The sequence below is a fragment of the Amblyomma maculatum genome, chromosome 9 (assembly GCF_055883805.1).
Source record: "Amblyomma maculatum isolate TAMU_Amacu chromosome 9, ASM5588380v1, whole genome shotgun sequence".
Classification (NCBI taxonomy): Eukaryota; Metazoa; Arthropoda; class Arachnida; order Ixodida; family Ixodidae; genus Amblyomma; species Amblyomma maculatum.
In genome coordinates, this window is record NC_139352.1 from 7493857 (window position 1) to 7520666 (window position 26810).

A 26810-nucleotide genomic window follows, 5' to 3' on the forward strand; every position below is an offset into this window, starting at 1 on the left:
ATGCTCATAGCTACTGTCGTGTCAACGCTAGTGATCGCTGCTTTCATCAACTACTTTTGCCGAAAGCTCCAGCGTAGGCTAGAGGAGGAAGAGGCCCGCAAGCGTCAAGGTGCGTTGGCCTTCTCTGCTCACTGCGAGTCTCCGGTGAAGTCTCTGCAAGCAACGACCACAACCTACACCTTAACCACCGCGCTCTGTTCTGTTCCCGAGAAGGCCAAAGCCATGACGACAGCTCCTAGGATGGCCACGGGCGACGTCCCTGCCGACGAAGCGGAGACGGCGTTGTCCCCGGCCCTCGGCGACATGGAGCCGGACAAAGAGGACAAGCAGAACCCAGAGGTTCTGAGCCAGGGCGAAGGGATGCAGCAGCAACCCAGCCGTGGTAAGCTCGCCTGCTGGTCACTGTCCACTTACTGTCTTGAGGTCTGGTGCTCCCACCACGGCGAATTAGCTGCTGTGCCCGTTAGGCTGCTGGGCCAAAGGCCGCGGCCTCAAATCCCAACCGCTGAAGCCGTATTTTGATGGCAGATAAATGTAATTTGTTTTATGCAACTTTTGCTGCCCGATGCCTGTGAATGTTCAAAGGCTCTTAGGTAGCCGCTATTATATACGCAGCCGTCCAGCACAGTAGTCGTCGCCTATGTGCACATTCAGGACGTGAAACTCTAAAGCGCCTCAAAAAAAATTACGAGGGACTTTAGCGACTAAAGTAGTGAAAGGCGAAAGCCTGAGAAGTCTCACCTTGTCTAACGGTCCTGCCATCAATCCCACACTTGCACGCACGCCAAGGAACGCCACGCGACAGGAGTGATGGCGTGCCATCCAAACGCACCCTTGTCGGAGAAAGTGTGAGAGATACAGCGCTTTTCCTCCAGATGTCTCATCTTATCTAGCGTTCCTGCCATCTGCAATCGCACACTTAACGCGTGCCTAGAAACGCCACGCGGCACCCGCCACAAAAGCGGGACACACTTTGTCCACGACAGTATTAGCCATTAAAGGCTTTCGCCATAAAAAATCGGAGGCACTTTGGACCACTAAAGTGCTTTAAGGCGGAATCCTTAAGTGTTTGTTGAGTCTTGAACTGTGACTGATGGCTTACTGGCTGTGGATGACTACGCCTGTTAAATGATTTGACAAAGTCTGACATTAGAGGTTTAAAACGTTTATTAACGTATGGGACACTTTCTACGTACGAATGCACGCACGGACACATTTATGGGCCTATAAAAGGCTTTCGCTTTGGCGTTCCTTAGCGCGCGTTCGTTGCAGTGCTTATTCAAGTGTGGGATTGGACGCACGGTGTCGCTCCTACCCCCTCGATGGCTGACTCACGACGGGAGCGCTGAGCGCTGCGGCCTTGTTTGTGTGAGTGCTGTTGCTCGACCAGAAGGCTTTCACCTCACTGCACGGGGGAGAAGGGTGGCAGTTCCTGGCCCTACGGGGCTGGGACGGTAGGTCAACGCCGCTTGCGGCGGGGGCTAGCCAGCAGCCGATTTTTATCTGTTGTAGGCCGTCATTCTACCCGCCACCGCTTCGGTGGTGGTGGACGACGGCTGTTGTTGCGGCGCGCGTCTTTCTCTCCCTCTTCTTTTCTTTCTTGCCTATTTAGATAGTTACCGCGCCTTTCCCTTCCTATAAATAAATCAGTTTAAAATCTCTTCTGTCCGCACGAGGCAGCGGGAGTGGCTCAGCTACAGAGCCAGTAGCAGGCCCGTGCATTTTCTTTTCTTTCTTCCTACAGCCACAACAACAACCTCACTGCACGTATAAGGTGACTTCGGGGATCCCCTGAAATTTTCATCCGCAAGTTCTGGATTTATTATCTCTCTAAAGATTTTGGGATTCCTCTCTGAAACTGCTTCCTGCGTAGGAAATTACATTTTTTTAGGCGAAAGCCTTTAATGGCTCATACTGTCGTAGATAAATTGTGTCCCGCTTTTGCGGGGGCTGTCGCGTGGCGTTCCTTGGCGCGCGTTCAATTGTAGGATTGCAGATGGCAGGAACGCTAGACAAGATGAGACTTCTGGAGGATAGGCACAGTATATGTCACTTTCTCTGACAAGTGTACGTTTGGAGGTTTGGATGGTACGCCATTGCTCCTGTTGCGTGGCGTTCTTTGGCGCGCGTTGAAGTGTCGGATTGCAGATGGCAGGAACGCTAGATAAGATGAGACTTCTCAGGCTTTAGCCTTTCACTCCTTTAGTCGCTAAAGTCCCTCGTAATTTTTTTCATATCACCCGAAAAGCTTATTCCAAATATCTTACTGATAGTGAGGTTTCTCACACAGGTGTACCAATGGCTCCTCCTGTGGGATCCCCACTGAACCGAAGCTGCGATTCTGAAGTGTCTTCCTCGGATCCTGCATCGAGCAAGTAAGCTTACGTTTTGCCGTAATTATTTACTAGCAAAGCTTACAAAATCCAGAGCCGCATTTCCAATAAGTATCTTGTGTTGAAGGCGTAATTTAACTGAGACGCGTGTTTTCTTTCTTCTTTTTTTTTTTGGCACTCACCCTCACGCACACTATTGTCTGCAACTCCGCATTACTCACCACAGAGGTTCTTTGTTCTGCTCTTTCCATACTCACACATTTTATCTCACCAAGTATTCAGGCTTCCGCCGTGAGTGAACAGTTAAGGGATCTTTATTTTTAATTCCTTTTCAAAGCAATCGCGACCCAGCCGATTAGGGAGCTATGTTAGGAGCGAAAACTTTTCCTTTCTTTTTCTTATGTTTTTCTTCACACGCTTAGTCTTATGGGCGTCTCGCTTTCCTACCAAGAGTATCCTACTGCCGCGTTTATATGAAAGTGACAGAAAGCGGCGTGAGTCGACGTTTCGAAAGGAGCGGTTTTTGATTAAGGTAGGGTTACCCTTTCTTCCACCGTGTTTCTGCACTCCCCTTACACTGCGCTTGAGACTATCGCATCATGTAAACGCGACTTGTCGCTTTTAAATTGAACAGAAATGTGTATTTTAAGGAGAACAATGCGTGACTTATGGCTGCCTCTATGTACATCTCAGAACCACTTTCCTTTTTGTTCGCTGCCGGCTACAGATCGTTGCAATTAGGCGACCTATAAGAAAATGTACCCTTTTGTCGAGCGTCTGCTTTTGGGCGTGGATGAAACAGGCCTTCATCAAAATAAAATTTTACGCCACTGTTGTACCTTCTTCAACTGACAGCGTCTAGAAATACAACTTTTGACCATCCTAAGACTGCAAATTAAGAGGCGCAGCTTCCATGCTGTCCGAGCAGTGCGCAAGGTTTGTCATGCTATAAAGTATTTAAACTTCTGGCCTGTATTTATTAATCAACATATTAATAGCAATGTAATCATACCTAGGCTTGCAAAGTACACTTGCAAAGCTAGACAGACGCAACTAATCCGCCTTTGGCGTGCACACAAACCAAAGAACGTAACTGAAAGTAAAGCTCACCAATGCCGGCGAAGAGCACTACGCCAGCAGCTAGCTGATTGTACAATCCAAAAAGCAAGCACTGTTACAATATCTGATGTGCGGTAGCAAAAACCCATATAGCGTGTGTAAATCCAACACCTATATACTTCGTGTCGCACTGAGCGTTTGGTTCAGTGAGGAGCCTGCACATGCGCGAGAATCGACATATAGGAAGTTTAGCTGTACGTTTACTGTATATGTGAATGCAGCTTCATGCAGCAGCCCTGCAGTAAACAGTATTTGCCAATTTGGAGGGTAACGCATCTGAATGAATATTGTTTTGGCTTAAAGTGTACTAAACTAACGGGAAAGTAGAGCACGGTGCATGGTTCATTATAAATGGAGCCCCGGTAGCGTTCACGCATTCGCCCGGCTCATTTCGTTAAGCACTCAGGCGTAAAGAAACAGTTTCCGGGTAAGGCATCGATCATAAACTGTTGAAGTCTTGAATTGTTCTAATTCATTTTGTCCACACAGTTTTATGCAAAAAGGCAGTGAAGCCTGTCTCAGCACCGATTAACCAGTTCAATGATGCGGCTTATACATTTGCAAAGCACTGGTGAGGAGAGATACCACTCAACCAATTTGTTTCTATTTAAAAAGCTCTTAAATGGAAACCATTGAGACAGATTTGTGACACACAGTTAGGCCTTTCTGGAACACGCTGCAACACAGCTTGTTATTTTTTTATAAGTCCAAACCGACCAGATGCATCAAATCCTAGGCCGCACATACAGCATTATAATCAACAACTTAACCAAGTCCACTACTGTACAAAGGCATTTCCCGTAACCCTCCGGTATATAGCACTGGTTCCTCTGTAAAACTACTGCGTGCGTGTGTTTGTGCAAACAAAAGTTTTGATGTGGGGAAGGGGGGGGGGGGGGTACATCCTTGCATACTTGTCACAGAACGACACACCGAGACCACAAAAACTGTTGTAAAACTCCCAAGCCGCGATTCCTTTCTGCCGCATCGGCAAACCCCTCACTACAACTGATCGATGCTCGCTCAGCATTGGTTCTTCGCGGTAACTGGCTACAGTCTAATAGGAGGCGAATGTAGGAGGGCAAGCCTAAGGGTCATGTGGACGGGCACATTGTGTCCGCTTCGAACGCAGGCCATGGTTGATAGAGGGATGTTGGAGAGCCATTTGTTCTGTAGTGGTAGGTAGTCAGGCTGACGACGATGAAGTGAGCGCTGGGTGCGTCTTCCACAGGTGGCTCGAGCAGAAGGTCGTGGGCCTGCAGTCCGCGGCCCGAGGCTTCCTCTTGCGGCGCTCGGTGTCCCAGCAGCGGCGCGACCGGCAGGCCGCCGCCAAGCGCATCCAGACCTGGTGGCGACGCACTCGCTCCAGGAGCCTGGACGCCGCGGGCGACGCATTCTTCAGCCAGTACGAGTCGATGCTGGACGCTCCCGTCTACCGCGTCTACGAGACAGACGAAAGCGAGGTCACTTGGTCGGCCGACGAAACGGACATGCTCATCGAACACGTGCGTCGCGCAGCGCTTTTTGCAATACCGTGAGAATTCTTGGAGCTGCTAGGCCTAACACAGTCATGGACAAAAGTTTGCAGGATGTGCTTTCTTGAAAAACAATTATTTCTGCCCAGTCGGATAAAGCTGGTGAACAAAAATTGTCTGAGGTTTAACCCTGGTAAATCTAGTTAGGCGAAGCGCAAGCGTCGTTTTGCTTTGCTTTGATGAGACTTAGGTTAAGACATGGGGAGACATGTTTTGCAGTGGATAAACTAGGAAGAGTATGAAGTCGAGGACGCCGTAAACTGCAAGAGGGAACACGTGATGCTGTCAGAGGTCAAAGGTGAAGTAGCAGTACACCATAGGTGCTACAGTGGTTAAGCCATATTGCCACTCGGTGACCTCTGGCTTATTATAGGTCAAGTGGCCTACCAGGTTGACCTTGGCTATCATATGGTATAGATAAGCTTGCGCTTCAAAAAGCAGACATATCATCACGGATAGGCATGCTGTTCCTTGTAATCGAATAAAATAATGGCTGACTGCGTACTGAGGGAACGCATTTTTATTTTCCACGAATCGACATCCCGTGAACTTTTGTGCGTGACTCTGCTTCGACTGAGTTACACGGCAGCACAGCATTATGCAAGGATATAGACGAATAATCGCCTTGAAAACTGATATACGCACAACCAACTACTAGCATCGCCGTCAGCAGCACCGATGTCGCATTCCCGATGATAACGACGATTGGATTTTCTGGTCGCGTTTATACCTGTGTGTTTAGAAACACGGCGAACTGCTTTCGTCTGCTTTAGGTCACCCCAAATAAATATTACCCTGGCCTTTTAATCCCAAGGAGGCAGAGCGCAAGGCCTCTAGAAAGCTTGTACCCACTGCAGAAAACCGGTGGGAATCCGGCAGCCCGAGGGAATTGACCGCAGTACCTCTGTCAGACAGTCGAAGAGGATGCTCACACTGCTATGGCGCCTCTTTCATTTTAATCAATAATGCACCCATTTCCCACATTCCAGCAGAGGCATCCTTTTTCGACATGGCGTGGTTTTGATGCTATAATTCCACATACATTCTCTAAACGATAACACAGCTATTCTTGTTAGCGTTTTCTTTTTCGTTTCTTTACTATTGGCAGCGGTTTCCTGTGGCGTCAGGGCTGCACACTGGCAGAGACAAAGGGAAGGAAAGGAAGATAAAACGTACAAAACACCATCCAATGTTGCGTCCTACTCTCTAATCAGACTATTGAGGCATACTTTTATTTTATTATTATTATTTATTTGCATATAGTGTGGTCTTGAAAATAGGACCATAGAAGTGGGTACGTATACATTCGCATAATAACAATTACTAAATAACAAAAAGAAAGGACGCACCGAAGGCAATGCATCACCAACAACAAAATTGCAGCATCACATAGCATCATTATTACATTAGGATAGCACATAGTTCATCGCGCCATGACATGCCCACAAACCTGCAAGCTGAGGAGCCGGTGGCTGAACGTCACATGCAAGGAACAGCGCCCAGGGTTTTGAGGCTTTGGGTTAGTTCTGAAGTTTAGACTCCTAGGTATATGTTCCCTACTGCGAAGGCTTAATATCTTAAAATCAGTAAAGCTGGGAAGGAGCCTGGTTGTTGTCTGTCATCCTTGACTTGTTTAATGCTCTGTTTGTTCGTTCGTTCGTTCGTTCGTTTGTTTGTTTGTTTGTTTGTTTGTTTGTTTGCTAATAAAAGATGCTAAATAAATATTCGAGGTGACTTAGGCCTTTAGGAGAAAAAATTCACGAAGTAGGGAAGTGACAGTCTCGGTGAAGCGAGAGAATGCGTCTTGATGATTCGCGCCCAACCCTATACCTAGCCTCTGCATTTTATGCCGCAGACGTAGTGATTTGTTTTGACAGGATATTCGACTTTAACCGAAAGTGGCGACATTAATCTTTCTCATATCGTCTTCGAGAGAAAAAAAAAGAAATAGATTTAGTCACGTTCGATCTGAAATTATCTGCGACGCCTGAACTACGTCTGGCTTATTGATGATGACGACGACAATGGCGATGATAATGATGAGTTAGTTTCCATGCCCTTTGAAGCGGGTGGACACCTTCGCGAAGTGTGCAGCTGGAAATGAACGCCACCTCTAAGACCGTCCGGGCACCAAGTGTGTGCGAGACACGTGTCGCTATACTCCGTTTCATACATCAAGTGCAACACTACCAAAGCTACAGCTCTTGTTTGCGCTCTCCGCATCCGCGATAAAAAATAGTGCCTGCTCTTGACGAGAGAAAATAATAGTTGCTTTGTCTGCAAGCTTAATACATTTTACATTTGCCATCATATTCATAAAAAGCACCTTTTTTAGGGAGAAAAAGTCGGATTCGGCTAATTTGTATGTTTTTTTATGTCGTTTTTGTTCGTGCCGCGCTTTGCTGCCCCGCAACCTTGCCAGCTGTGCCACCAGATGGCGCTGGCTGTGCCCTCCGCGCTGCGCATCCCTTTTTGAGAAAATGGTTCTTTGGTGCGCATTTTTTCTATAAGATCCGCTCTGTGAAGATGTCTAAGCATGCGAAGCATGTTATTGCAAACGTGTATGCTCGGAATAGAGCCCGTTTCGTCAGGAACCACTCGCCTACAGAACGAGCGCGTAGTGATACGCCTCCTGTTTTTTTTTTCTTGCGGACTACTTGCGTAGCTTTCGCTGCGTTGCACCTGATGTATGAAACGGAGTATAGCTGGAGTGTGTCCGTATGATTGACGTGTAATACTCCGTCATACAGCCAGTCTAACTGTAGCGTTTAAAGCCGCCACAGATTTTAACGATTGCTATCGCTAATAGCGGTTCACCAGTGTCGTCTAAGCGCAATTCAAAAATACTCTGAGGAGTGGCGCCACACGGCGGGAAACGATGTGTCGTTTGTTTCACTCACCTGCCGTTCACTGCTCTTATTTACGTGAAACGCCCTATGTACATACCCATATCAGCGTTATTACGTCTTCTGTAGGACAGCGGCTTCTCTCATGTTTCTTCAGTTGACCCTGTTCTGTGCCAGTTCTGCCCATGCCCACCTCTTCGGCATTCATGCTGTAGCTATACAATAAGTAGCGGCTCTCGCTGATATCAACCATCGTTAGCCAATCTGTATTCCTTAGCGTTAACGTGTTTTTTTTTTGGTATTTTGTGTTGAAGCTGGTTTTGTACATTACATGTACCACTCTGTCTGGGAAACATTCCTAAGCTTCCTAATACCAGGTACGCTAGAGTCAAGGTACGCGTGGACTATATGCTCACTGGCCATCATCATTGCTTTCTTTCCCAGAGCGATGACTCAGCAGAGAGCGAAACCGCGCAACAAACGAAGCCGCAGCACTCCGAAGAGAGCAACTTGATGTTTGGAGACCTAATGAGCGTCACCGGCCAGACATCTCCGCTCAAGTTCGCCGACGTGATGAGTTTCATGTGAGCCACACAGATGGTATCCGCGTGGGGAGGGTGTGCTCTGAGTAGCAATGTCCGGTTGGAGCTTGTTATGTGGCACTTACAATAACGTTGGAAAAGCTGCCGTATTTTCCCGAGTACAGACTGCGGGCTACGCATGTTGAATTGGTGAGGTTTTACGATGAGCGTGCTATTTACATTGGTGCATCCTTAAAGGAATTTTATTAGAAAGTTCATAGAGACATTCTGTGAACTGTATGAGAAAAGGTTTATCACGAGGTTCTCTAAAGCACGCATATTTTGCTTTTGAAATTGCCCATTTACAATTTCGTTCACGAACTTTTATTTCGTTCGTAGTTGCTTTTTGCTTACATTACCAACTGTTGGTTGGACCATTCTACAAGTGCTTACCACCGCTAGCTGCTGTCTCGCTGTCAAATAAAATGATCTGGCAGCTTTCTAGTTCCCCGGCCTATGGTTTGTTAATTGCCTCTTCACTTTAATTATTGACCAGAGAATAACAACTCAAACAGCTAGCATTAATTTAAAGTCTGCTGAGAGTAACTGAGCGTGGAGACCTGGGATGTCTCTGGAGAGCTTGCAATGCGCATGCGCGGGCTCTCTTGAGCGCAGGAAGGACGCCCAGGGCGCGGTGAAGTTCGCCGAGGGCACGCACTGCGACCTTTTCCGGCTGCATACGGGCGAAGGCACATGCGTGCTCAAGGTGGTCAACCTCGAGTTCATCGTCAAGCACTGGGACACCCTGTACGCGGAGGCCACCATCAGCCTGTGAGTCTGCGCTAGAAACGCTGCCTATTCTTATTCGACTACCCGCAAAAACTACGGTAATCTTTTTTATTTTTTTTTTTTAGAAATTGCAGAGTGACCGAATATTATGCGAATATCGTTTATAGCTGGTCGCTTACTCCATCCACCCCTAGACGTAGGAGGGGGAAGGAATTATTGTAACAGGTTTTGTAGCGACGCAGGATCGAGGAATCACGTAAGCACTCTGCCAGTCTCATATATCGTCTACCGCTGGTCAGCACCTGCAAGTATACGGTAACATGATCCAGTGACGCTAGAATGGCTTCGTTTGTGGGTTTTAACGCCCCAAAGCAACTGCGGCTATAAGAGACGGGCAATTCATCCAGTGACGCCAGAATGAAATGCAGCTTGACCTTAATATAATTGGGCAGCATAAATTGCCGAAAGAAACGTTCCAGAGCGTCCTGCAACGACGCTCCGTTGCCACGAAGTTTCCATAATATGTGGCAAACGGTTTAGTCAGCTTGTGAGAAGGGGGTATCCAATTGTTTTCCTCTCGATCCAATGTGGGACCTCATGTCGTGAAATTATTACCGAGAAAGTTTCCTAAGAACCATTTCTGGAAATTTCGCTCCTTATTGTCGAACTTGTCTCCTCTTGCTCTTCTTGACGAAATAGAAAGGCATATGACCGACCTCCACATCCTCTGAGTGGTTCATAAATTGCTGTGCCAACTGTGCATAGACGGATGAGGTGATTCTGGATTACTGACCGTGTCAAGAAGAAATAAAAAATCGACTCATCTGGTTCCACGCAGGACCATCGTTCCCAACACTGTCCTGAGAACGGTTGTTTATTTAGCGCTCAGCACGTATTGCTATTTTTTATTTTTTATTGGCATTACAAGGAGCATTTGCTTTTGACAGCCTGAGGCAATAAATATAATCATAAATAAATTACATTAGATTTTATCAGTGGTCCAAAGGCTGCTTTGTAACACTGCTTCATAAGGCTAAACAATGCTTCATCCGACATTGCACCACATAGCCCCACCTGACTGCTGCCCAAAATCCCATGAAGCCATCAAAAAAGCTAGCCGAAATTAGATTACTACATCTCTTAGTAGGAACAATTTGAAATGAATTGCTTCTTACTTCCAACCACAGCTGTGGAAAATTGAATCCTTTGCTTTTTATCTCCAAAACTTAGGGAGCTCACCAAGCTGCGAAAGAAGGTTGAATTCTACACGGAAGGCTTCTCCAACACAAAAAGGTGAGCTCCTCAAAAGCACATATGAGCTCTTCCGAGGCTCTGAATTTTCATATGCGCAGCTGAATGACAACTGAGAAAAAAATAACCAGACTTAAGTGGACAATGGATATCTCACCAGGCCATGCCATGGTGATTGAAGGTCAGTGAGAGTGCACGTTTAATTCAGCCATTGCAGGCGATTATTACTTCATGCATTTGCTATTTATTCCACTCATGGGTTCATACGGTTCTTAGGGACTGAGTATTTATCGATACCAGCAGGAAAGGAAAAACGGCTTTTCTTGATGTCACCAAACGTGATCACGATCTTGCGCAAGCTTCTCGTTCTAAGCAGGTAAATGAATGCAACTCCGACCTGGAGTCTCGCAAAAGCCTACCACCGAGTCTAGCACCGTTATACCTTTATTTGCTTCGTGCTAGGCCGCAACTTTATTAGTATCTTATTTCAAGTTTCTAAGTTTCAAGTGAACAATGAGGGAATGCCGAGATTAGGAAAACGAAAACGCATCACGACAAAATGCGGGAAATGGAAAGACTTGTCACCAACGATGATATAAATGAGAAATCGTAGGGTTTTGCGCATTTAAACTGAACAGGACGTGCGAAAGCGTTTCCACGCAGACGCAAGTCGATGGAGACGACGGCTTGCAATGCAGAGCGTTAGAGTTTGTTGCAGTCTAACACGCAGGGTGATTGGCAGCGGCGTTAGCTGCGGTCAATAAAGTGGCGTTAGCTAAGGCGTTCCGTAGCGGCTTCCGGCTAGAAATTCCTGGGGTTGAAGGCTATCCGCTTCGCTCCGATTTTCTTTTCCCATATGCCACACGGGAAATATATTGCTGCGGTAACTAGGCTGAAACGCAGGAGAATTTTCTTGCTCGGGATAGGACGGCTAGATGAATACACTTTCACTAAAACGCAAAAGCGACACAAAAAAGGGAGGGGGAGGGGACTGTGATCGCTTGTTGCTAATTAGCTGAACGGAAGTTTTTTTTTTTTTTTTGGGGGGGGGAGGGGGGAGGGGGGGAGGGTGTCAGTGAAATAAATCTCGATCCCTTTTTTTTACCTTGCATTTTTTTTTCCTCTCTCTCTTCATTGTTATTTCGTTCGTGGTGTGACCACCACTGCCAGGATATTCTGCCTTCACGACCGTTACCCACGAGAGCTGATACAGGCCTGGAAAGACTACACCTCCTGGAAAAGGACGGACCACCAGTACGGACCCGGTAAGCGGAGGGTCGACTTTCGGGGACGTTCGCTGATTTCACAGGAGATTTGCCGCATTAGACCCAACAGCAATCCTGAGCGCTTAACACCGCCATCGTGGAGCCCATACATAATATTATGAGATGCAATGCAAGGAAAGAATGTGTGTTCATATATAGAGGCAAGAATTAAAACTGTCGCATAGGGCGAAGGTAAAGGGTGCAAGGGCAAGTGTTTTCCTCTTTATTTCGCACTATCTTCATGGGATGAACTGTAGTATTTATTTACGTCTAATATAAGATCAATGAAGGAAGTTTAGTTTAACGCAGATAGATCCCGTAGAGAAGGTAGCCTCACGGTTAAACTTCGAGGCACATAGTCTGAATTTACGCAGTTGCAAACCTGGCCACTGAAGCCATGTAACGCCTAAGAAAACGTCGCAGCAACAAAATAGCGCAAGGATGCAGACTACACAAACGTTTATCTATACATATTGTGCTCGCAAGCGCTGTAGCAGCTTTTAATAAGCAACGCTTATTCGTAATATTTTTTCCCAAACTTTTTTACTCTTTCAAACTGTTTCTCAATCTGATACCAAACTGATACCATGTTCCGGCGTGGCAGCCTTGCGTAGGACGGACGCGTAGGTGAGTCTCGCGTCAAACTGGAGGGAACGTCAGGCAGTTGCTCAGCTGCCATACGCACCTCGTCCCGGTTAACTTCAGCCAGTAAAGGAAAGGATGTGTTGCAAGGCATCCGAAGGGCTTGCAGTTCCTCTCGCACTACAGAACGAATCAGGTTGCATAGCGCGTCCATGTCGCCGCCGACATGCATAGGGAGTGCGTCGGACCCAATGGTGTTCACGTCACGGTTGTATTGACGGGCCCGGTGTTGCAGCGTTGTCTCCATGGTCGCGCAGCCTCGCTGAGAAACTCTGCCTCAGTGCGCGGTGGGCTGCGCACCAGTCCCGCGAAGAGTTCTTGCTTAAATCCCCGCGTCAGGTGGCGCAGCTTCTTCTCTTCCGGCATGTGCGGGTCTGCGCGCTTGAAGAGGCGTGTCATGTCCTCAAAGAACATACGCACGCTCTCGTTCTGGCACTGACTGCGCGAGTGTAGCGCAGCTTCTGCTCGCTCCCGGCGGTCGGCCACGACAGAAGGCTGCCCAGGATGGAAAGGAAGCCTCATGGTTTTCAAACCATGCCCGTGCAGACTCCTCAAGGGCGAAGTACGCGTTGTGGAACTTACGCTCATCGGTCCACCCGTTGTAACGAGCGACTCGCTCGTAGGTCTCAAGCCAGTCCTCGGCGTCCTCGAACATGTCGCCATGAAAAGACAGAGGTGTTCGCGGCTGATGACACAGGATGTGCGTGGGAAGCCTGGTCTCAAATGTCATTGCAGCAGGTTCTACGGCCGTCTGAGGCTGCGTCGACCTGGAAGCGGCCGGAAGGGGTCCGAATTCAGGGGGCTCTCCACGTAGGCGGTGGCTGAGGCGCTGATGTACCGGAGTAAGCTCCGTAGTGACAGGTTGGTTATGCAGGACTGGATCGATACCCGGCAATGCATCCACCAGACTTGTAACCTAACGTTACACAGAAGGCACTCTGGCACCGAGGAAGACCGACAACCAGTTAGGTCAGCACGAGACGGAGCAGTTGCACTTCGTCGTCGTTTCCCAATCGCCCGTTCAATTCTCCGTCGTCATCTTTGAATCACATGTGTCAATATAACAGATTAGGGCAGCACCTGAATTGTTTACCCACTTTATTACCCTTTTTAGATTGTTTAGTTGGGAATAAGCTTGGAGGAGGCAATGTTCTTTTTCCACTCCATGAACTATACCTAACTAAAGCATTCGGCAGTAAGCAGTGGGTATAAACAACGCAGTGAAATTTGTTTGGGAACGCCTCCACTTCCCACAATGTAATTTGAAAAAGTTGTTTCTTTATATTTAGTTTCATGCACGTGCAGCACATATTCCATGCATAGTGTGGACAGAAAAGTTTCTAAGTCTTTCATCTGAGATTGAGTTCGATTTGCTTTCACTGCTGCTGGAGCGTTGGAGCGCCTGCAGCAGCGAGAAAGTTTAAGCGTTGCTAACAGCGTCTTTACGTCGTTTTGCTACGCATCGTTTAGCAGAATTTTTCAGCTGACACGCTGCGATGTTTTTCAAATAGATTACGTTTACATGACAATAAAAATACCAGACACATACGCATCTGCTCCATATTCATGTTCGGTGGACAAGATGGGCTGAGAAGGGTACTTTTTTTTTTGTATACATCTGCTCTATTTCTGTCTTCATCCATGCCGCGGCGGCGCAGGGGTTAGAGCACTCGACTGCTGTACCTAAATAAACGGCCGCTTTTTGATGAGGCGAAAGTAAGGCGCCCGTGTGCTGTGCGATATCAGTTCACGTTAAAGGACCCCACGTGATCTAAACTTCCGGAGCCCTCCACTATGGCGTCTCTCATAGCCTGAGCAGGTTTGGGACGTTCCTTAGACCAAACCAACCATTTGCGTCTTCAGCCGTTATACTCCCTTGTTTCCTCCAGTCTTCCTTTCCGTGCGCTGGACCTTTCCACAGCCACTCATTCGTGTCATCTATCGATGTTTCAGGTAAAGCATCTCGTCGTAACCACAATTTATCTCCTTAACGACGACGTCCATACCGACGACGACTTTCTTGGCGCCAAATTTTGCCCTTTACTGTGTTCATACGCTTTTTTTTTTTTTGTTATTGTTTTTCACCCATACTTGATGTGGTATTGAACACGACGCGGAAGGCTCCCTATCTCCACGGGCAGTTAAGCACGGTGCCCAGCAGCCCCCTTTTACGACCCGTGTTCTTTCTGTTGCAGCTGTCGTTATTAAACGACCCAGTTTTGGGTGCTTCCTCTTCCGCCTCCCCCCACGAGGCTCGCAACATGGCCGTTAATTACTTTCCTGCTCTTACGCCTCATTAAACTCGCTTCGTTAAAGATTCCCTCGCTACGCGAGTTTCAGTTCGGCGTTCCGTACTAAACCCTTCTGTTTCTATTCCCTGGGCTTGACGGGAGCAAGTCGAGCGGATCGCTGAAAACAAGCAGTTCACACAAACAAATGCCGAGCTGCCCCAGGTGGCCACGTCGAACTGGTTCGCTAATTACTGCTCGTCAAATTTTGGCAATTAAACGATATGACTTCCCCTAAAACTGACATTTAGGGGGTAGGGTGGTGACATCAAATGTGCGATTAGAGGCAGGTGTCTGAACATTTTGCGCACTCATTCGACCATTTCGTTAGTCTTAACTTGACCAATTTGTCGGTGTTGGAAGCGAAAAATCATATTCATGGCTCTGCTAAGGGATAGTTGGCAGCTGAAATGTCCTCGTTGTGATTCCTCGATGGTTTGTGTTACGTAACGAAACCACGTTATATCACAAAGTAGGGAGGAGCTGCCAACTCGAGTTGCACATCTGAGGTGGGAGGAAGGGGTATAGGAATGTATTTTTCGGAATTCGTAAATGTCGAGTGAGGCACGCTATTCCTAGGCCACGTATGCACTTTCATACGGCCTGGGACCGGTAGTTGGACAGGTTAGGACTGTATGCTAGGAAGCATGTGCGAGATATTAGAGGCACAAATTAATTGGTAATTAGCCCCGACATGTACACGAACAAGCATACGCAAGTGCGGAGCCATTAACGCTATCGCGTCGTACCTTAAAGACGGAGCATAAGTGTCCCCTATATTTTTTACTGTATATTACAAATCATATAAATCATAAAGTGGGCATGGGAGCAGCGACACGATGTGGTTCACCAATGTCTTTAGTTTTTTCATCCTTCTGTTTCCTGTCCTTAATGAGACCTTCAGTGTAGCGTTTTCAAGTACCACAACTGGCATTACTGATATTAGACACTATGCATGTAACATCAGCTTTCCAATGAACCCTGTCAGGCTTAGTTATAACCGAATTATTAACATAATGAACAATTTGAAAATCTCCTCTTCTGCGGGCCTCATAACATTAACACCAAAGTCTTGAAGAATACTAAAGTGTACGGACGCAATTTTTTTACTGAAGATATGTGAACAATCGCTTCAAACAGGAGATATACCACACGAATATACCTACATTCACATATAATTATCGTCCAATATCATTAATTCATTTCCTGTAAAATAATGGAGCATATATTTTTTTCTCAGCTAGTTTTCTTGAATCATTTTTTTTTTTTTACACCTACACAACATGGTTTCAGGAAGCAGTTTTCCTGTGAAACACAATTATTATCGTTCAGCAAAGAAATTCATTCGATTCTTGATGTAGGTTCAGAGGTCGACGTCATTTTCTTAGATTTTTGCAGGGCTTCGATAAAGTGTCCCATAGTCTGCTGTTGTATAAGCTTGCTCATCTTCATATCGACCCAAATGTTCTAGCATGGATTTCGACTACTGTTCCCAAACCAATTCGTTGTTTTTTAACTAATCGCTCGCTATTTGTCTACGTTAAGGGTCTTCAATCCTCTTCTATGCCGGTTACGTCTGGGGTACCACAAGGATCGGTACTCGGACCTTTGTAATTCATTGTATACATTAATGATCTGCCTAACAATATAAAATCCTCAAACTTTTTGCAGATGATTGCATACTGTACCGTGAAATCAAAAACGCTAATGATGTCAACTCTTTGCAAGCAGATCTTAATTGTGTCCAACTACATCATCCGAGTGGAATCACTTGCCAGCAGATGTGGCACTCACCGACGATCGCGAGCATTTTAAGAAAAAGTTGAGTGCCTGCTTTTCTTGCTCATGACATATGTGCCCTTCGGTTAGTATTGCCACATGAACTCTGTGTGGCTGATTTGTAGTTGTTTTTTTTTTTGTTGGTTTTTTTTCTCTTTTCTCGTTTTTTTTTTTTTTTCATGAATTGTTGAAATTTGCAATAACTCAGGGCAGTGAACAATATATGTAGTGCTGTTACCCATGATTGTATTCATTTTTTGTTATCTGTGCTGGCCACTCCCCTCAATAATGCCCGCAGGGCCATGAGGGTATTTAAAATAAATAAATATTGTATATACAGTGCTATTATATTTGTGCTCCGGTAGTAGTCACATCGTCGCTCAGTGCCTACTTAAATGTAAAGGTTCAGCTGCACAATGGGCAGCCTCCACAAAACAGTCACTTCAACCTTCTCTTTTCAGACACTCTGGACACTCCACAACCGTACCTGGTCTTTTGCTTTGCCAATGCTGGAGTGCCTCTCACCCAAGTTAAGGTGAGGAGTTACAACACGACGGGTTTTCTCCAGCCCTGCAAGCATTCAGACAGATTGATACTTGATTTTTTTTTTTTATTTAGGGGCAGGCCTCACATAGCCAAAGTACCAGAGAAGTTTATCAGATATATGCAGCACCGAAATCAAAATCACATAGTAATAGTAGTATTCTTCACGCCCCACAGGTCACTCCTGGAAATTTTAGGCGATAAACAATGCCTGCTTTGATAGCTCGGCATCCGCCGCCTAGGTAGCCGCCGTTGGCGCAAGTAGTGGCATATTATACCAGGGGCCCGCCACAGTTGGCAGCACTAGCTGGCGACATTTGCTGGCAGACACAGAAAGGGTCCGACGCCCCCCCTCCTTCTCTACGCTTTCCTTAAAGCCTTTCATTTCCTTCGTTTAACCGGGAAGTTCATTTCATTGCGCCTTATTTGTGGGTGTTGATCGCGCTGCTGTGCCTCCCTCACAAAGGAGCTTCGCGGTAAAGAGCTTTTGTTTAGAGCTTAATTACTCACTCAATTCTTTTATATATTTTTCAGCTGGACACAGCGCTGCAGTTGCGCAGCATCCTTCAGCAGGTGGCGCTGTCGCTGGCCGTAGCAGAAGCGGCACTGCAGTTCGAGCATCGCGACCTGGGCCTCAACCACGTGCTGGTGGACGAGACAAACTTACAGCTTTTCCAGTTCTCCATCGACGGCAAGAACACCTTTGTCAACAGCTGGGGCGTCAAGGCCACCATCATCGACTTCGCCGCGGCGCGCATCAACAAAACGGCCGGTGAGAAGCGGCGCTCCTCTTTCTCCGCTGCCTGCGCATTTTCTGGCGTTTGACGGGACGTTGTCTGGTCAGAGATAGTGTTACCACAGCAGCATTCTACTAACGATGACTCTATCAAGAAACGAGCCGAAATTTTCTTCGAATTTATGGATGCTTCTAACAGAAGAATGTATTTAACGGGTACGTTTCCACTGCTCCTTACTCGTATATTTTTGGCCGTCCATATTTCCATTTTCTATGAGAAAACACGAGAAAAAGAGTATGCTTGATTGAGATTCAAACGCGTCTCATAGCTAGTTGCCGGTTGGTGCTTGTAAACCTTCTACAAGCTTTTTCTTTTTTTTTTTTTGTTCAGTCATAACCGCAAGTCTTCCTGCTATATCTCTAATCACCTAAGCCGTAAGTGCTTCGACAGGAATTCTGCATTTCATTTAAAGACATTTGCTATATTCCCGGTGGCTGTTCCTGGCCCTACGGGACTGGTACGGTAGGTCAGCGCCGCGTGCGGCGGGGGCTGGCCGGCCACCGAATTTTATCTGTTGTAGGCCGTCATTGCACCCGCCACCGCTTAGGTGGTGGACGATGGCTGTTGCGGCGCGCGTCTTTCTCTCCCTCCTCTTTTTCTTTTTTCTTGTGCTGTGCGATGTCAGTGCACGTTAAAGAACCCCAGGTGGTCGAAATTTCCGGAGTCCTCCACTACGGCGTCTCTCATAGCCTGAGTCGCTTTGGGACGTTAAACCCCACAAACCAACCAACCAACCAACCAACCACTTTCTCTCTTCTGTCTGCACGAGGCAGCGGAGGTGGCTCAGCTACAGAGCCAGTAGCAGGCCCGTGCATTTTCTTTTCCTTCTTCCTACAGCCACAACAACAGCAACATTGTCCTCAATAAGCTTCACCAAAAACAACAATCTAAAAAAGCAGAAAATAAGGAGAACGAACCCGAAAGCTGGCTCGCTTACAGCTGAAGTTGTTAGTGTTCTTTGTTCTTCTTGTACGCGTTCCTGCGGTAATTGTTTTTTTTTTTTTTTTTTTGCTTTCATGCGGGGAGGAAAACACAACTTGAAAGTGTTATTGCACCGAAGAGAAATTTCAGTATTAGAGCGCGTCAGCACGAAGAAGAGGAAAATTGTGCGCGGGTCTGCCAATGGGCGCTAATGCCACTTCCTTGTGAAGGAGTTGAAAGACGCGAAACGCACCGCGGTGATCACGGCGACAGAGTCAAACTGGAGCACCGCGTGCACCTGGGAAATATGACTTTTGAATGACATACTGTTGGTAAAGTTCGTTCATGTTCTCCAGATTGAAAGGCCGCTAAGGCAACAGCACATAAAGATATAAAAGCACATGTTCCCCTTCTTCCAACAGTATGCCATTGCGACGCGGTTTTCTTGTACAGTTTGCTCGGCTATTATTGTAAAAGCATTAAAAATTTTGGGGACAATTAAGCTCCGCCGTTAAGGGTATGGTACGGCAAACCGTGGACGCAAAAAGTGAAGCCAGGTCTGGTAAGCGAGACTTAGTGCCTTAGTGTAGCAGTGACGGAAAAAGTGACACTGCACATTTCCTTTCCTGTAAACCATTTACTAATGCGAAAGCACTAGTAGGCTGTGTAAAGAAATAATGAAAACAAATGATGATGGTAATTAATATTAATAATAAAGTAATACGTTACTGATGAAGATTATAATCATAGTGACAAATAAAAGTGAAAATATGAATATAAAAATTACAAACAATAGCAAAATAAAAGAATTAAGCTCATTAAAAAGTAAAGCAAATAATATTACAAAAACGTCGTGGCAGTGTTAAGACTTTCACATTATTTCAATGCAGTTTCTGCAGTGACCAAGTTCTCAAGTCCATGGTCTCATTGCAGGCATTGTGCGCCGGAGTGTGGTTTTCCATGTGCTGTGATATTAGCATCATTTCAGTCTACATTATGACGGCTGCCTCAAGGCTTAAATGAAAGTGAGAATGCCATGAGCTCTTTCACTGCACAAAAAGTGCTCATTAAAGACAAAGTTCAGAAGTCAAAGTCAGGCTTTGCCGGACTACAGTCACTCAATATCGAGTCTCTCTTTAAGGGGACGCTGGTCCCTTGTTCTGTTCTTAGCAATGGCACGAACGACAGACGCAACGGCGGCATAATGGCCGGGAACTGATTTATCGTCTGTTTATGTGACGTCACAAGACCACATAACAGTGCCTTAGCCTTCACCTTTCAGGTGAGCAGCTGAGATGGGAATCAAACCCACGCATATTGTCGGGGTCGTCGTGGTCGGGGCCCTGTCGTGGTCGTGGCCGTCGTGGTCGTGGTCGTGGTCGGGGCCCAAGTCAAATATGCTACCTTTATAAATGGTATACGTAGACATGTCCGCCCGGATTTGTTAAAGCGGGCCTGTATATCTATGTCGTGTGGTCTTTCACATAATATGGTAGCTCAAGAATATGTGCTAATGTGTATGTGTAAGTTTAGAGAGACACTAATTAAGGAATTGCTAATTAATCAATTAACAAGGTGTCTACGCAAAGGAGGATCCGGAAGGATAGCGCAGACGAGTTCTTACTAAAGCTGTCTAATTAACTTCCACACACCAGCGTCAAAGTCCCCGTTCTGCTGAAAACTCGACGTTGCAGCGCGGTGAGCAAAAAAAAAAAAAGAATGTGTACGACGCCTGTGGCAGGTGGTCGTTGTCATATGGCATTGCTGAACACCGATTCAAAGATAGGTTGTCGGGCACACAGTACACGGCCAAAGCGCCCGTGTACTGAAATGCTCCTGATAGCTTTGGGGAGTCAACCCCCTCTCCCTCCTCCCATACCAAGCAAAGACCAAACCTAGTTTCCTCGCTTGCTACGAGCAATCTTCGGGCTTCATTTTCCTGGTTAGTACCTTCTAGCACACATTTGTTACGTGTGTAAACATTCAATCTCTGTGGATCTGCCTCATCATCGCAATCTGCTTCCCCATTACAAGTTTCCCGGATATCCCAGAATTTGCAGAAGCTGCGCGGTTTACCTTCATAATACCTCCTCTGATATTCGGAGCCGCGGCAATCAATGCTGTTAGCACCGTCCCCACTTTCCCGCACCATCCCTTTTCCCCCCTTTGTTTTCCCTAATATCGGCACCCCACGTAAGCAATGCTCTTGATTTGCACATTTGAAAGTTTACGATAGGCCTGACCAGAGCTGCTCTGCTGTTCTTAGCTTCGATTAGGAATACGCCGCGCCTGTCGCTGATGGGGCAGAACAATCGCCACCGTCCCGCGCTTTTTCGTATCGGGGCGCGTTACGCTCTCCGACCGACAGATGGAGTCACACCTCTTATGCTGAGTATTGTTTGGCGAGCAACCACTAAATGCGCAGTTTGAACGAGTTTTCAATTCTCCTAAGAACATCTGCGATTACCTTGTCTACATCTCAGACAATCAATTGGACCTCCCTGACCCTACCACACTTCTACCTTAAATAAGCTTTCGTGTCAGCTCCATTTATTATTAAAGATTACTCACTCACTAATATTTTCCTCGCTTCCTACTAGCAATTATCCGTCTTTCTTTGTAAGATGAGCACCTTCTGGTGCATTATTTTTACGTACATATAACAAATGCTGCACGCGACGCGTTTTGTGTTCGTGATAATCCTCCGGCGTTCGGAGCCACCGTCATCAAGGTTATTAACACTGCCCGCTCTTCCCCATTGTCTTCATACTAGTATCACGATTACCTTAGTTACGTCTTAAGCAACTTATCTCATTTTAGGCAATATATTTCACATTCATATTGAAGACCCAATTTTAGCGATCTTAATATCAGCTTGTGATCGGCGCATCATGACCCGATTTAGAGAAGCGCCAATAACTCCCAACTACTACGGTTGACACAAAAGACATAGCTCGAAATTGCGTATTGAGAACGAGGCGGACAAGCCACGCAAATGCTGTAAAAGGTCTGAACTAAGGCCCGAGCTTCAAGATTTCTTAGGTGTAAGAAACCCATCATCTGGTACCGCATCTTTGTGAATCCCAGGTGCGTTCTGTTCAGCAATAGCATAGAAGTTTTTGTTCGAATTATACACAAAGCAAAAGTTTCGCGTGCGTAGAACCAAGCTACACAGAAGGCTGAATAATGAAATTTTATTCGCACTAAGAGCACAAAGTAGTTATGCCATCTCGTTAAAACAGAGCTTCAATGTGGAACCTGGGAATAATTTCAACTAATATGGGAATGTGAATTCACAAACTTCATAACTTGCGAGTTCTTATCTTGCGGGACATGCATGAGAATGCTTAAAAAGGCGCAGCAACAAATGAGACGCACAGAGTCCAATTCTCTTCATCCCTGTGCGTAGCGCACAAGTTAAGAGGGTCCACACCACCGGGCTGAGCATCTTTTATGAGTGTATGTTTGGATATCTTGGACGAGCACAGCCTAAGAATGACCGAATTTCCTCTTGAAGTCATGCAACGGAGACATGCTTACTGTAGTCTACCGGGTATTGCTTCATGACAGTATCAAGATGAGCAGCACGTCCTATATATAGAGCCTATAATGACTGTACTAAAGCAAACATTTTGTTCGAAATGCAACACCGTATAGTTAAGTGGAGAACTGGTTTACCTGAGCTCTGAAACTCTCAGCGCTCGTAATCTATTTCCTCTGATATACTCCGACCTAAGCCCATTGTGTCACTCAACAGCAGGTCGACATTACCGGCTTCTTATCAAGTTTCAAGATGCAGTCTCGTAAGCCTTGTAACGACCTATTTCATTGAACTGAATCTGCCTACAACAATATTGATCAACAATATTGATATAGCCTTGCCTAAATTAGCTTAAAGTTATCCGTCAAGCTACTTCCCTGAGCTTGAAGTTGCGCCTTTCAGTTTTTCTGTGAGAGCATTTGTGAGTGAAATATTGTTAAAGGGCGGCAAGCCAGTGAACGCAATAAGATGAACAATGACGATAAGACGATTTTAATGTTTGTCGGCGGACCTAGCGCCGCCGCTCCTGCAAACGCCACTGCCCGCTTCTTCTTCCTCGTCTGTAACAATATTTCGCGATATTTCCTACAAAACAATTTAAAAGCGATAAGTACACTCAGAAAGCGCAGCGCCAAAAATAACCTTAACTCCTTAATGAATTTTGGCTGTTACTCAAGGTTTTACATTTTCGACCGATTCTTTATTTGTGCAGCCGGTCAGATCGTGTTCTCAAACCTGAACCCTTCTCATCCAACCGAGTCCAGGCACTCCAACGTGTACTCCATCTACAGAGAGATCGGAACTATCACGAAGTAAGCCATGTTTATTTTTGTTTTGCTTTTTATTTAGACACCTACATAAAATTCTTCAATCCCCAAGTGTGTCTTACAAAAAGAACTAATATGCTAATGAAATGCAGGAACATAGCCATACTGGTTAAAAATGCGCAGCTTCAATAAGCCTTAGTTAACTTGTCTTGTATTCTCAATGCATTTATGAAGTTCCTTAATCAAAGAAAGGCTTGTTACTTTTCTGTAGAAGTTTCTTCTTCGGAGCGAGCAGGGCTAGGGGCCTAATCATCTCTGTCTTAACGGACACTGAATCAAATATTTAAAGTAGAAATAATTGGAACGTCTTTGTTAGAGCTATGTAGACGCTTTTTATCAGTGCCCAAAGGCACATTTCTTTTCACTACAGCCTTTTGACTAGGGAGGTCAAGTACGAAAATTCTTAATATCATCGTTTGGAAGTAAATGGCTGTGTAGCCTAGCGTCAGTGATTTGCGCGAAGAAAAAAAAATTACTCCGCATTTTACTTGAAAATTCATCCGGAGGTGGTGGTGCGTGCACTCAATTTTAAAATGTTGCCATACGAATGCCGTCTTCTCAATCTGTCCATCTGGCGTTGAGCGATGCCGCTGAGTTGAGGAGAGCTGAGGTGCGGACAGGAGAAGAGTAGAGAAGGGTAAGCGATCGGCATCTAATCAGAAGATCAAAAGGTAGCCGAAACAGCAAGAGAGAGTGGAGAGGTTGAATCTGCTGTTGCAGCTGCATGGAGGGAAGTCGGGCGTGGGTTCCGTGAAGGATGCGAGGGGCATGGAGAACAGCTGCACACGACGTGCCACGTGGTAATGCACACACTGCGGAATGAACCGCGTTGATCGTCTGCTATTTTTATCTCCTCAGTTTTGAAATTGAATATATATATATATATATATATATATATATATATATATATATATATATATATATATATATATATATATATATATTCGGAGGTCGTGTTTTTTCTTGTTTTTCCTTCTACTTTGTGTTTAATTATCTTTCCCCTAAACAGATTACATTACTGATTTATGTGATTATCGAAGTAAAAATTAAAAACAAAATAAAGACAAAGTACAATCCCCAATGCTTTTCTTGGCCTCACCGCCTCCTGGCTTCTTTCCTTCATGTATTATAACGAGCACCCTCATTTCCCCTTCATTTATCTGCTTGTAGCTTACGGTCGTCTCGGTTCTGGCAGTCTTGAAGCCATAGGTAGCGTAAGAGGGTTCTAGCACAGCTTTCGCCCTCGCTCTTGATCACGTTCTACGTGACGCTGGCGGTAATACAGGACGTTCCACGTCCACCGCTATGGTTGAGGGTGGCGCTGGTGAACACTCTCAAGGTTCGTATACAGACAACATTAATACCCAAGAAAGTAGCAGGGGGGACAGCGGCCGATGTAGCTCAGTTGGAAGAGCACCGGACGCGGTATTCGGAGGTCGTGGGTTCGGTTCCCACCATCGGCACGTTATTTTTCCTTCTACTTTGTGTTTAATTATCTTTCCCCTAAACAGATTACTAATTTATATAATTATCGAAGTAAAAATTAAAACAAAAATAAAAAGACAAAGTACATTCCCCAATGCTTTCCTTGGCCTCGCTGACTGCTGGCTTCTTTCCTTCATATATATATATATATATATATATATATATATATATATATATATATATATATATATATATATATATATATATATATTACAGGGCTGTAAGGGCGAAAAGATGTTTCATTAACTGAATCGTCCTTGTCTCCTGCTTGGACCATGTTTGGTCCGTAGTATGTGATAAAAAAAAAAATAAATACTGTTGTCATCACTGTCACTGCATAATTATTAACTGAATGCACCGTCATTGTCGTCTCTACTACCGTCATCATTATCACTAACCGCAGCGCCATTACCATCTCTACTACCGTACTCATTGTCCCTAACTGCAGTGTCATTATGATCTTACTGTAATCATTATCATTGCCACTAGCTGCATCGTCATTGTTATCGCTACTATTATCCTCACGCTAGACGAGAATTACGATTAATTTCTTACGAACCCGGCGTTACGCTGTGGGGTGCGCGCTCTGCTGGGGATTGGCGGGATAATGGTTCTATTCCCGGTGGATACATATTTTTGTCTGTAATGTCACGTTTTGCGAACATTTGCGCAGCCAATGAGCCGAAAAAGGTTTGCGCATTAAAATGACTTTTGAAGTAAAAGTGGTTTCTTTATCATTAAAATGCGGTAGCTTATCAGTGAACGTTTGTAAAGGGGGATCTTTAAGGGAATAATAAATGATGATGATGATGATGATGATTATTATTATTATTATTATTATTATTATAAAGATAGTATTTATTTATTTATTTATTTATTTATTTATTTATTTATTTATTTATTTATTTATTTATTTATTTACTTACCGATCGATCAATCGATCTAGTAGCAGTTTCACCTCATTTCCCTTTTTAAATCTTGCCGTCACGTCAAATCTCTGTTTCCTTCTCTATCCCAACTGACATAGGTCCCAGCGTACGCCCTTGAGTACGAATAACTGTGTTGGCTGTCACTGTTTCTGCCACCAGGGGCAACTGGGCAGGCTACTACCCGCGCACAAATGTAGCCTGCCTGGCGCACCTGACGAACCAGCTCTACCAGGTGTACCAGAGCAAGTTCGCGCGCACGGCCGACCGGAAGGAGGCCGAGGCCTGGGATGAAATCCACTCGTGGCGGCTCGCACTTCCCGAGTACCGCTCTGTGTCCGACTTTGTCAGCGCCAAGTTTTGAAAGCCAGGGACATGACTGCTCAACATTCTTTTCCTTCTTTATAGTTAACCGGCTTCCCCGTCCTCACAGATATCTTTTTTTTCTTTCACGCACTTCGGGGTTCAAGAAATAAATTTGGATTCTGGCTTTCATTTCCAGGTTGGTTTTCGTTTGTACCTAACGCCGCAGTTGCTTCCATTGCAATCTTGCCGTGAGCATCTAAACTGAGTGTTCGATATGTAATCGTGCTTTACCGTCTTTGGCAAAAGTAGCCAGGCTGCTCCGAAGGCTCCAGGAGCTGGCGCGCGGCTGTGTGGCGGTAGTCAGCTCCAGCGGTAATCAGCTCCAGCGGTAATCAGCTCCAGCGGTAGTCAGCTCCAGGGGTACAACAGCTGACGTAACTTCGCACCCTCACTCTCGATATTTGAAGTCGCAGCCCGCACATCATACGCGCCTAGTTTTCAACATTCAAAGAGCCAGATGGAGAGTGCGAAGTAACGTGGTACCGCAACGCCACCGAACGGCGACGCGTCTGCTCCCACAGCCTTCAGAGCAGTACTTTTGACACAGGGTACGTGTTCAGCGAAGCTTCACTTCACTGCGATGTCTGTGCAGAGTTCAAAATATTCTGCACAACTAAGTGGATTACGCACTTTTAATTGGTAACAAACGCCAGCACATGAAAACGACTCCACACAGACCAACTGAATTAGCAGTCTTAACCCCACCTTTACGACAGCTGGCTCAGCAATTTTTCTCAATTAAGCTGCCGCCCTGTGGTCGTCCAAACTAAAAGGCTCGCAGACGCGAAATGCTGAAAACATGTAACATCCAAGCACTCAAGTAATGACAATCCTCGTGAAGTATCTGCGCTTATGAAAGCCCTACCTTTCCGGTAATTCTGAAGGGCCGTTGGGCGTGGCAGGTAAGCATTTAGCGGACAGCGCCATGTATTGTACTGCACTAATTGTTACGCGGTCACTACAGATAATATAATTTCACAGTATAAATATGCAAGAAGTTGGAAAGTACAAGCAAAGTGAGATTCGAACAGTTGTC

The 26810-nt window shown here is 45.7% G+C and overlaps 1 protein-coding gene and 1 non-coding gene across 2 annotated transcripts; both read left to right on the top strand.

Annotated features, from left to right (window-relative positions):
• On the top strand, nt 1-25772 carry LOC146178190 (uncharacterized). Its single transcript, XM_084579647.1, has 11 exons — nt 1-382; nt 2291-2375; nt 4684-4957; nt 8278-8417; nt 9030-9185; nt 10374-10436; nt 11565-11659; nt 16830-16903; nt 17446-17683; nt 22883-22982; nt 25571-25772. Exons 1-11 carry the CDS (start codon nt 1-3, stop codon nt 25770-25772), a joined length of 1809 nt encoding a protein of 602 aa, XP_084435773.1.
• TRNAP-CGG (transfer RNA proline (anticodon CGG)) lies at nt 24388-24460 on the top strand. Its single transcript has one exon. It is a non-coding gene; the product is annotated as a tRNA-Pro (tRNA).
• Nucleotides 25773-26810: the final 1038 nt, after the last annotated feature.